The sequence below is a fragment of the Centroberyx gerrardi genome, chromosome 18 (assembly GCF_048128805.1).
Source record: "Centroberyx gerrardi isolate f3 chromosome 18, fCenGer3.hap1.cur.20231027, whole genome shotgun sequence".
NCBI lineage: Eukaryota > Metazoa > Chordata > Actinopteri > Beryciformes > Berycidae > Centroberyx > Centroberyx gerrardi.
The window spans coordinates 26,404,763-26,417,215 of NC_136014.1; the positions used below are offsets into that span (position 1 = coordinate 26,404,763).

Consider the following 12,453-nt stretch of genomic DNA (forward strand, 5'->3'; position numbering starts at 1 on the left):
CTGAGGGAAAGACGGAAAATCAAAGAGGGAAAATAAATTGATGAAATGATGAAATCGAAGTACATAGTGTTACCTATGAAATATGCATTGAAGTAACTGTAGATTGTAGATATTCTGTGTACAGTAGTGTCTTTAAACCAGGAATAATTATCCGTATAAACATGAGAGTGTGCTACAAGTGAGCTTATCTACAGCAGATAGATAGATAGATAGATAGATAGATAGATAGATGAGAGAGACGGAGACAGCGATGGAAATATCATCAAAGTGCGTTAAATTTACTGTGGTTTGGTTGGGTTTGGGTTCGTGATGGACTGTGGAAAAACAGGTCTGAGTGGCTTTCAGGCAGCGTCTGCCCAGCGCCAGATATTCCATATTCCATCTGAGCGCTGTCTGTGGCTGTTATTTTTCGAAAGCCTCCAGACTCGGCTTCCAGCTTCGAGAGGGAGGGAGGCGCTCCTTGAAGCAGATAAAAAATGTCAGCGGTGGACGGCTCCCAGCTCCCGGGTTCCCGGGTTCCCGGTTCGCTCGGCTCGCGGCGGCTGCAGCTCCGGCTCTGCGGTGAAGACTGAGCGACGGCCCGCACCGGCCCAGCTGCACATGTGCAGTAAAAGAAAAAAAAATAGATAAATAAATAAATATATAAAGCAAATTAGAATTGGTCCAGGAGTTGGAAGGGTTGCTTCAGAGGAATATGAAGTTTGATGGATTATTTCTGGCGTCTCAGTTGGAAATACTTGTCCTCAAATCAGACGCAGCCGACTTGTTGATCTGTGAAATTAAACGCATGGTTAGACTCGATCTGACTCGATCTGACTAGATCTGACTCGCTCTGCAGCTCCGAGAGCTTTTTTTTTTTTAGGATCGTACCGAAAATGTATTTAGTTTGAAAGCGGAAGCAGAGTTGATTAGAAAATAATCAACTTTTTTGATTGACAAGCTCATTCATGAGATGATTGCCATCTTTTTTTTTTTAGAAGTGAATTTATCAGTTGTATTTTACATAATAAATCACTCATCTTTGTGTTGTAGCCACATGTTTTCCACATATAAAAGAATAATCCAAATGACATTTCCGGTATCAACTGGCAGAACAAAAAAATGTTCTGCACTCAAAAAAAACAACATTCAGGCTTTCATTTTTTTTCTATTTTTTTTTTTACTCGTTTTGAATGCAGAAAAGACATGCACAGATGTTGTGGCCCTCAGTGTGCACACAGAGACATTTTTGAAATGAAGTCAAGTCATGTCATGTCAGGTTTATTTATGTAGCCCTTCATCACAAAAGCATGTCTCAAAGGACTAAATCTAACTAATCAATAATCAATCGAACAAACCAACAGTCAATCCAGGAAGCCAGAGTGTTGTTCTTTTGAGTGAAAACCATTTTCCCTTCTGTCAACGATGTTTCACTGCATGGTTTCACACACCAAAGTAGTTTTCCTACTAGAAAAATTAGGGAGAGTGCAGTGTTTTTTTCCGGGTTTTTTTCTTTCGAAGATCGGTATCAGCTGGCAAAACCTGGAATATGATTTATCTCATGGGTTTCTCCCTTGATTATTTAGTTGGATCGTATGTATAGATGTTTTGTGATAATTATCACACTGTGGAAACTTGGCTACTCAATCTTTCCAACACCCTCCCCCCACCCTCTCTCCTCTGTATACGCTGTCACCTCCTCTAAACTTGAGTAAGGATTATAATTTGATATCAATTCCCTTCCACCATTCACAAATATTTAATTTGGTTAGCCAGCTGTCAGCCGTCTCTGTATAGGAAAGTGTCCATATGCCCAACGAGGGCTGCGGTGGAGGGAATTAGATTTGGCTTCGGTCGGTTAAACAAATCTATAGGTTTTGGCTGCTGTGTGTGCTGCGGCAGTCGGAAAGTGGAGTTGAGTCATGCAGCATGAAAACCCTCCGTCAAAACACTCAGGCGCTGTCAACGTCCTCCCTGGTGTGTGTGTGTGTGTGTGTGTGTGTGTGTGTGTGTGTTTTCTTGTGTTGCTGTCCTTGTAAGAACCATTCTGAGTGAGTGAGGACATTTTTGCGAAGTGAGGTCATTTTGTCCGATCGTTACTCCTCAGTTTTAGGGTTATGATTTGGGTTTAGGGGTCCCAAGTCAGTCTCAGGTCTTGAGGCACAAGTCTCAAGTCAAGTCCTAAGACTGAATGTAGATTACCAAGTCAAGTCCAAGTCAAGTCCATTCCATTAATGTCTCAAGTCTAAAGTCCAGTATCAATTTAATATCTTAAAGAAAACTAAATATCTAGGACTTTTCAATGCAATATGGTTTTAATAGGATAAAAACTTGGTAAGAGCATCATGAGTTTGATTTCTAGAATCAGTTTCAACTTCAATAAATTCAATCATTCCATACAAATTCAGAAAACAGAATTTAAATTCAGTCGTCCGCTGGAACAAATCTCATCACTTTCAGTCTGAGTCATTTACACAAACACAAGATCTCAAGTCAAGACTTTAGAAACCTTTTCAAGTCATCAAAGTACAAGTCAGAGTCAAGTCCCAAGTCACCAGAACCCAAGTCAAGTCAAGTCTCAAGTCTTCTCTTCATGCAGCAAGTCAAGTCTCAAGCTATTAAAACTGAGACTCGAGTCCAAGTCATGTGACTCGAGTCCCCACCTCTGCTTCTAAGGGTTAGGGTTAGGAAAAGTATTAAAAAAGGATTAAAATGAGATTAAGTTTGCAAGCAAATAGTATTTACTAATTAAATTAGATTGTCAGAGGACAATAATAAGGTAAGCGAATATTGTAATGATACTCAATGTCCAGCAGCGATGGACGACACTGACATTTAATAAAAGGCTAATATCGGCCTGATATATATCGGTCTAACCCTAGTTTTTTGTCCCATGCGTCCTTCTGAAATGGAGGAAATCATTGTTCAGTGGGATTCAACAGCGCAACGGTGTTTTTTTTTCTGTTAGTGTCGGACCTGCTGGACTCACAGCTGAGGGTTCAGTGTGATCCTGGTGGCTCAGCGGACATCATGGGTTCAAATCCGGTTCCTGACATGTTTTATGTCTTCTCTCCCTCCCCTGTCTCCTGACTCCCTCCACTGTGTTCTCTCTAAAGAAGCAGAAATGCCTTTAAAGATATTCTCAAAACAAAAAAAAAAAACAGTCATTGGGCCCTGGATAGCTCTGCACACGTGTTCCTCCAGTCCTCCCTGGTCTTTACGGCTCTGCTGTCCACTCAATGGTCTTTTAATAGTTTCCATTTTGAATAATCGAACCTGCCAGCACATCCAGGCAAATGGTTCCTCTGCTTTAACAGGGAGATGGGTAAAAAAAAAAAAGAAATATATTGGACAGATACACATTAGCTACAGGATAAAAGTTGCTGTTTTTTGGGAAATATAGTATGTTGTCTCTTTTTTCTGCTCAAGAATCTACTTGTATACAAAGAATAAAAGGTATAAATACACATAATATATAATTCGTAATACAGATATATAGTGTTAAATGTTTGCTTTACATACTTTGTCTTTAAATACCATTTTATTATACATTTCATTACTTTTTTTTGCTCAGATCTCAGCACTATGTATCCTGGAGATGTTCATACCTGCCTTCCTACTACAACAACCCACCTGTCCCTCCCTTGGACATTCATATAAACCCAAACCTTTGTCTTGTGGTTTCAGTGCTGGGTTCTCCAAAAGACCTGGTCACCAGCGATGTGACGGACACCAGCTTCGAGGCGTCCTGGACGGCGGCGCCCGGGAACGTCGACATGTACAGAGTCCAGTGGAAGTCTCTGTTCTCGGCGGAGAGCGGGGAGAAGACGGTGCCCGGAGACGTGACCGACACCGTGCTGGACGGCCTGAGTCCGGAGACGCTGTACCAGGTTTCTGTCGTCGCTGCCTACAGCCACGGAGACGGAGATCCACTCATTGGACAGGAAACCACTGATGGTGAGGCCGTTTCCCTAGCAGATTGGAGTTTTAGTTCTACAAACATTTCTTGGAGGCAGGAAATAATCTGATTGGTTGATTTAAACAGGTATAGAATATTCACCAATGCATCCTTTTTTTTTTGCCATTTTCGGTAATACTGAAACGCGTTAGCAGCCACGGCCAAAAAATACATTGTTTTTTCATTATAATATCGGTGTCCTGATCACTGTTGCCAATTTGGCGACTTTGTCACCAGATGTAGTGTCTTTTCAGACCCCTGCCGACTTTATTTCTCAAAAGCGACAAATTTAGCGACTTTTTCTGACCATGGGGAACAGTGTAAATGTGTTAATGTGTCGGTACAGCTGATGCTGGTTTGCCATACTTGCTTGTCTAATCCAGAGAAATCTGATGATCACAGCGCTTCCCACACACAGCATAGCCCCCCTCCCTCCACTAAGAGCAGGGGCTGTATGTTATATTGATATGCAAATTAGCGTATGATGTCAATTGGCGACTTCTAGCGACTTTTTGAGCAGCCAACAGCTACTTTCCTTGGAAAAGAGTTGGCAACACTGGTCCTGATTCAGTTAAACCATAGTGGGCGGAGCCAAAGAACCACAGTTTTTGGTGTGCAAGTTAGCTAACTAGCAACTTGAATGTCAAAGAAAGAACTCTAGTCAAAATATAAATAAAAATATGAATGGCAATGATTTCTTTTTTTATCCATTCATGAACATTCATGATGTTGGAAGGTCAGCAGCTAGCTAACTAGCTTACCTAGATAGCTATAGGCTAGTATGGCTAGTTTGAACTCGGAAGATCAGCTAGGCTAACTAGCTAACCTAGATAACTTAGTGGCTAGATTGTGTTTTTTCAGTTATTAGCAAGAGTTTTTTGGCAGAAAAGATACCTTGATAACAAGGCAATATGAAGGTATGCTATATGAATGTGAGCCAAAGCAGTTTCAATACTTTGAGTTTGTGTTATCAGAAGATTGTCAGTCCTTTCAGCATTGGCATTCTCCATGACAAGGTTTATGGTTTTGTTTGGAAGAAGTCCAGATTCTCTTTAAGCCGTGATCTAGAGTGAAAAAGTAAAGTGGTGACAGTTTTGATGAGTTATGCACTCAGAAGATTCAGGTTGAAGGGAATATTGTTAGGCTGTGTGTGTCCTGTGAATGGCGTGCTGTGCTCTGCGTACCGATGTACTGCATCAGCAGGAAGACACGCTCTAAAAATGTCGACACATTCCTCATTCCATGTGCACACATGGGAAATCACAGCGCCGAAAACTTCCTCAAACAGGCCATTCAACACCACGGATTCAGAGGGCATGTAGATAGGGAAAAGCAGGCCAGTTTATTGCGTATTATAAACAGAAAACAACCTGGAGACTTTGGGAGACCTCTGCCTGCCTCAGTCCCATGCTTACCTCGTTAAGTCCAGCCAGCGGAACCAATGCGTCCCCAGTAACGGGTTCACAGGTTTGCTCAGGTCAATCAACATATTGAAGAGTTGGATGCCGTGTTTTTTTCCACCAATAAAAATCCTCCCGAGCAAAGTCAAATAGTCTGAAAAATTTTCCGGGGATCATTAACTGTTTCAGTATATTGCCCCTGTAATGTTTTTTGTGTACAACAGTGGAATAAGTAAAGCTCATATTATAGGGCCTGTGGTTGTTTAAGAGAGGAAAGGGAAAATGTGGTTAGCATTGCGTCCCAGTTGATCACTTTAGGGTACATGTCTCATTCATTTTCAATTACTGTTTTGGCATTTAGCCGATGCTCTTACCCAGGGCATCTCATTGTATATGCTGCAGTTATGAATCCAGAATTTCAAGTAGCCAACTAATGAACAAACGCATCAATCATGGCTTGGAACTAGAGAAGAACAGAGGATTTTTTAAGATATAGGGGTACAACTAAGATCAATGTTAAGTAGCTATTCAGCGGTCAAACCCTACCCAAATTTTAGGGTGGACAAGTTAATTCCCGATCCAATCTTTAATATCTATCCTCTCTTCTCAGCGTCCGCTGCCGGTAAAAAGCTGGCCGTGTCGGACGAGACAGAGCGAACCATGAAAGTCACGTGGACGCCAGCGCCGGGAAAAGTGGTCAACTACCGGCTGAAGTACGTTCCCAGCGGCGGAGGGAAAGAAGTGGCCCTGAAGGTCCCCGGAACGGCCACCTCCACCATCATGAAGCGCCTGCAGCCCAAAACCACTTACAACATCACCGTTCACCCCATCTACAAGCGCGGGGAAGGAAAAGCAAGGCAAGGAGTAGGAACGACACGTACGTTGGTCCATAATTCAACCCTATGACAGACAGTACACTGCAAAAAAAATGCCCATCTTCAACAAGACGTTTAAACCTGTATTCAGTCTAAAAATTGTATTTTTTGCTAGAGAGTAACTAAACCCCAAACCCAAATCTGTGTAAAGCATCTAAAAGGTAAAAAGCATGCTACTGAAATTGCCATCTGCTATTGGCTGAACACCTCATCAACACCTCATTGAACTACACTACCCAGCATGCTTTTAGCTAGTCGGAATGTTCCATCTCCTGCAAAGGGAACAAGCTACGGTAGCTAGCTAGCTAGCTGCAGCTTCACAGCTACAGTGAAAAAATGTCTTGTGTTCTCCATCGTTACAAAGTCTTTTCTGGAAGTTTCTATGCCCTAAAATAACAGAAACGTATACAAATTGTCTAAAAGCTTATGCTATGTAGTGTGCAGAGAGGTGAAATCTCAACACCATTCGTTGCTTTGTTTAGTTGCAGTTGACTACTTTGCGATCAATGGAAAATGGCGTTAGCCACTTAGCTGCTAGTCAACCACAGGAAGGCTTCGGCCTACACTTCGGCTCCGTATAGAGTACAACAGGTGGTGACATCACCTGGCATCAAAGATCAGCCAATAGCAGATGGCAATTTCAATAGCATGAATTTTACCATTAAATGTCAGGCTTTACACAGATTTGGGTTTGGTGTTTAGTTACTCTTTAAAATGAAAGAAAAAAACCTCCCACTGAGTTGATTTCACTTGTTTCCCATTCAACTTGTTTCAAGAATTTCCTCCAATTAAGTGACATTATTACAAAATAAGTGGAGGAATTGTTGCATTGGAAACAAATGAAACAATCTCAGCCAAGTGGCAGACTTTTTCAATTGTACCAGAAAATACGATTTAAAGACTCAATTCAAGGTTAAATGGCTTGTTAAGATGAATATTTCTCACACTTAAGGCTGCTGCTACACTGCAGGGAAGCTGTGTCATTTCACCTGGACACTAAAAACACAGTTAAACACGTGCTCAATCACACGCTAGTCTTACTAACACACGGCATGACACTGGGCTTTTTTTAAGGAATGACACCGGGTTCAAGGAATTGTATTATGGACTAATGAGAAACTGGCTTGAATGTGGTCTGCCTGATCTCAATGAAATAACCGAGACTTTGCCAAGCGTTGGAGTTGTGTTGGGTTTGACTCTGCGTGAGTACGTAATGAAGTTCTGCTCCGGTTCCTGTATTTCAGTGTCGCCCTACAAGGCTCCCAGGAACCTGCAGACCTCAGAACCCACCAAGACCAGTTTCAGAGTCTCGTGGGATCCGGCGCCCGGAGATGTTAGGGGCTACAAAGTCACTTTCCACCCCAGTGGGAACGATATCGCTCTGGGGGAGCTGGTGGTCGGGCCTTACGATCACACCGTCGTTCTAGAGGAGCTCAGGTAAGGTTTCATAATTACCGTTTTTTTTTTTAAGATTATGTTTTGGGATTTTTTTTGTTTTTATTAGAGAGTTCACAGTCAAGAGGGACAGGAAAGCTTGGGGGAAAGAGAGAGTTTTCTTCATTATTTTTAACATGACTTTTTTGCAACATACTGAATGGTATTCACAATTTAAGATCTAATTTCGGATGTATAACAGTTTACATTGTAACTGTACTGCATTAAGAATGGAGATATAAATCAAGAACCCATTTCCAAAATGCTACACATCCATTACCTGAAGTTCATTTTTCGTTATGTCCAAAATATGGAGGATCTAGTTTCTTAAAGCGTTAATTGCTTTTACAACCATAGACTTGAAGTTGCACTAAGAAACCTTGCATGTTAGTGACCCAAATGGTAGCGAGAGGTACATGTTTGAAACATTTGAACTTCAATACCCAGAAATCCTCTACGGTGATGTCAGTAAATTGATCTAACGTTGGTGAGTCCAGCTTTCTCTGAACGCAGCGCTCACTCACTGCTGTTTAGGACAAAGTAAGTTGTGTATTTTGCTGTAAGTGACCGTACCCGACACCAGAGTTTAATTTGTGCAAAAAAAAACGTGAATCTACAGCATCTCAGTTAGTGTGAATTGAACGCTCTTCTCTGTTTCAGCCCGACTTTGTTGTGATCTAGACCGATAAGACAGGTGTATTTTTACATAAAAGTCTTGCCTAGTGCAGCTTTAAGTTGCCTGCTATCAATCATTTTGAAAGAACAGATGTTACTTTTTTTTTCCGAATGGTGTAAATCTCACCTCGGACTGAAAGTCTGTAAATATGGATTGATTTAGACGTTTTCGTACGTTCCTCTCTCCCTCAGGGCAGGAACCAAGTACTCGGTGGCGGTGTTTGGGGTGTTTGACGGAGGGCAGAGTTTGCCCCTGGCAGGAGAGGAGAAGACGACCCTCTCTGACGCTCCTGAGCCCCCGCCTCCCGATCCTACGGGTAAAAGCCGATAACGCCGCACCGCACCGCACTGCACTCCACAACAGCAGGCCTGCAGACCAGACACACAGACACACGCTGATCCAGACCAGCTCACAACAGCAGAGGAGTGGCCTGACTGTGAAATACCGCCCAGATTAGTGCCAGAACGTTGAATTATTTGTTGTCGAATGGAATTAATATCACTGTCGCATTGAAATTGGAGGCCGGACTGCGACGCACGTGATTATGATTAGAACAAATTACTTTTAGCTGCTTGGCGCGGGTTTCCTCACCTCCCTCATATCACATTTGGAGTGTGATCCGGAGGAAAACGACATGCCATTTAGCAGACATGTGCTGAAGTGTCGACACTAACTTTTATAAATTGCCCAATCGGAAATGTCTCTCGACCGCCTCACGTGCGACCTATTTGCCAGTGTGTGCGCAGCCGCCCCCACAATGTGCCAAACCCTAATTGTGTCACCGCAAACATATATCCTCATTAGCTCCTCGGGCGGTTATGATTGAACTCCGTATCTGCTGCCCAAATGTTTGTTTTTAGTCATGCAAAAGGAGATATTCCCCACTTTTATGTCGTCTGAAACGGAAAAAGTGCTCTGCTAGCAATTACAGTTTTTTTTTTGTTTTTTTTTTACGATCCAGAGAGCGCCGGGACGTATGTGGCTAGGAAAATGTTATGCTTCTCATAAGACCCCAAGGAGCTGCTGACCCTGGGCAGAAATTCCTGCTGTAATGGGGAGCAGACACAGTGACCGACTGCCCACCGAGCAGAGAACAGGCCAGGATGTTCCACACAGGTTCCTCTTACAGAACCGTAGTCTACTATCCAGTCCTAAAATCATCATTTTCTTGAAATAAGTGAAAAATATGTGCCAGTGGGTGGAGATAATTCCACTTGTTTCCAATGCAAATCAACTTTTTTCAAGAATTTAGTAGAATCAAGTGTCATTTTCTTGATAGCAGTGCAGTGATCTGCCTTATTCTGACTTGTTTAGTAACACTCGTTTCAAGAATATTCCTGAAACAAGTGAAGCTGCAGTGGAAACAAGTGGAGTTATCTCTCCTCACTGGCAGAATGTTTCTCTTGGTTTAAGAAAAATAAAACTTGAAGGCTGAATGTGAGACTAAATGACTCGTTAAGATGGACGTTTTTGAGGATTTTATCCATCTTACAGTTACATTTGGTTCAGTGCCTCAAGGCGTGCCTTTCCAGTGTCTTTCATACAGTGCAAAACCATTATTTTTTTTACAAGTCGTTAAATCCTTTATTCCTTCTTAGAAATGTTCTTTAAACAAGTGAGAAAAAACTGACCGTGAGGTGAGAAAATCCCACTTGTTTCCAATGCAGTTGGACTTGTTTCAAGAGTTTTCTCGTGTCAAATGACATTATCTGGAATAAGGCCACATATTTTAATAAACTGTCACTTGAGTTAAAAAAATTCTTGAACAAGCTGAGCAGCTTTGGAGACAAAGGAAGGTTTAACACAGAATTGGTTTATTTTTTCCACTTGTTTTATGAAAAAATAGATATTAATACTGGATACAGGATAAAAAACGTCTTTTTTTGTCGTCCATATCCGCGGTTAGAGCACTCTAAACTGAAACTATGACCTGGTGTATTACAAAAGCAAAGACATAAATACTTCCCACGAAGGCAAACAGCAGTAATTGACATAAATTACATTTTGTGTGTTTTAAAGATGAAAGGTCACAACGTTTAGATAGGGTTTAGACATCATATCAGCAAAAGCGATGCCCTTAAGTGCCACTAAATCATATACATTCAGAGCCATAAAACACATGAGGGCTTTCACTCCAAAATGCTATATATCCCATTTAGAAAAAAAAAAATGCTAACTGAAAATCATCAGTCAGTATTTCAAACGCACAGATGACTCTGTCTTCGAAAACCAGAGCGACTCTGTGATGACTCATAACTTAATGATGACACATGATGCGCTTTACTTTTCTGTCAGCAATCATTTTGTAAGAGCACGCATCAATCTTTTCAAATGGTGGATATCTCGTTTTGGAGTGAAACTTCATTTTTCTCCGGTGTGGAAGGCAGCGTCAGCCGCTGGCGGCGGGGCAACAACAACAAGAGGCAAAACCACTGCGGGTTCCTGCAGGACAGTGAAATATAACACAGTCAGACAACATGCAACAGACCGAGCTCCATATTTATTTGCTAAGACTCTTGCTCTTGCTCAGAGACACTTGATCCAACGCAGTCGTCTGCAGTGTATTAGATGCCTCTTAAAGCTGCCTCTGTTTATGACATCTGTTTTTATTAATGAACGTCGGAGGGACAGATGAGTATGTTGTTTACTGGCGGCGGTATAACTCAAACAGACTGTGGCCACGATCCGATTCACCCGCAGTTCCTCTTCGCTCGTCAAGCATCTGTTGCTGTAGCCTTGCTGACAAAGAACTGGGTAAATTAATTGTCTCCTAACCTGTTTTCAATTGCAGACGCAAGGGGCGGGGCTTGTATCGAAGCGCCTCGTCCCGCAAAGCGGACGAGCGGCCATTTTCACTCCTATAGGTGTCCGGAGTAGCGAGCTCTGAGCGCAGCAGGAATGTGCAATAACTTCGGGGGAAAGGAGGCCTCGTATATCACCGTGTCAGAGAGGCGAACCGCTGCTGTTTCAAGGGGGGCGGCCTTCGATGCCGGCCTCCGAAAACAGCCAGGAAAGACCTTTGCCTCTGGATATGCAAAGAAGACCTGGAAGAGAGAGGGAGAATAACAAAAAATACCCCGAAGAGACAGCAGTTAATCCTGCTGAGCAAAAAACGACAGCTGTTACACAATGTGTTGCAAGAGCAAAACAGTGTAAATTATTAGTGTTATATAATGCTGTAGAAAACATTCTGTTGTATAAATATGTATTGTCTTGCACTTTGCGATTGTGATGTGTGTGTTTTACTCTTGCTGCTGTGTGTTACGTCCCACAATCTGTTCCACCTTTTACACTTCTCACACCTTCCCACACACACACACACACACTCATCTTTAACAGTTTGTATACGACTAAACGGACACGTCAGTTGTTCTGGGTGTCGTCAGTTTACCAGGCCCCGCCCTCACGCCCCCTCTCCCCCCCCCTTCTCCCCCCCCCCCCCCCCTCAGACACCCAGTGTAAAACCACAGCCAAGGCCGACATCGTGCTGCTGGTCGACGGCTCCTGGAGCATCGGCCGTCTCAACTTCAAAACCATCCGGGCTTTCATCGGCCGCATGGTGGGCGTGTTCGACATCAGCCCTGAGAGAGTCCAGATCGGTAATACTACTACGACTACTACTACTACTACTACTACGACTTTTACTACTGCTACTTCTGTAACTAATAATACTAACACTAATACTACTGACTACAACTGAAACTACTGCTACCACTTCTACTATTACTTCTACTACTATCATTCCTTTTACATTACTCCTACTACTAATACTGCTATTGCTACAACTACATCTGACACTACTATACACTACTACAACTACTATTATCACTACTACTACTTCCACTACAATTATACAATACTACTACTACTACTACTAATATAACTCCTCATACCACTAATACTATTACTACTAACTACCACTACTACTACTATAACTAATACAATTCGTACTACTAATACTACTGCTATCACATCTACTACTACTTCAGCTACTATTACCACTACTACTACCACTACTATGTCTGCAACTCATACTAATACTACTACTAATACTGCTACTATTAATACCACTACTATTAATACTGCTGCTAGTGCTATTAAAACTACTACTACTACTAATACGACTACTCA

At 42.2% G+C, this 12,453-nt stretch overlaps 1 protein-coding gene across 1 annotated transcript in view; it reads left to right on the forward strand.

Annotated features, from left to right (window-relative positions):
- col12a1b (collagen, type XII, alpha 1b) overlaps positions 1-12,453 on the forward strand; it is a 141,940-nt gene that overhangs the window by 28,615 nt on the left and 100,872 nt on the right. The window contains exons 14-18 of the mRNA XM_071910612.2: positions 3,667-3,936; positions 5,948-6,214; positions 7,457-7,649; positions 8,514-8,638; positions 11,772-11,921. Of these exons, the coding sequence (XP_071766713.2) occupies positions 3,667-3,936; positions 5,948-6,214; positions 7,457-7,649; positions 8,514-8,638; positions 11,772-11,921 (1,005 nt within the window). The remainder of the gene's footprint in view (positions 1-3,666; positions 3,937-5,947; positions 6,215-7,456; positions 7,650-8,513; positions 8,639-11,771; positions 11,922-12,453) is intronic.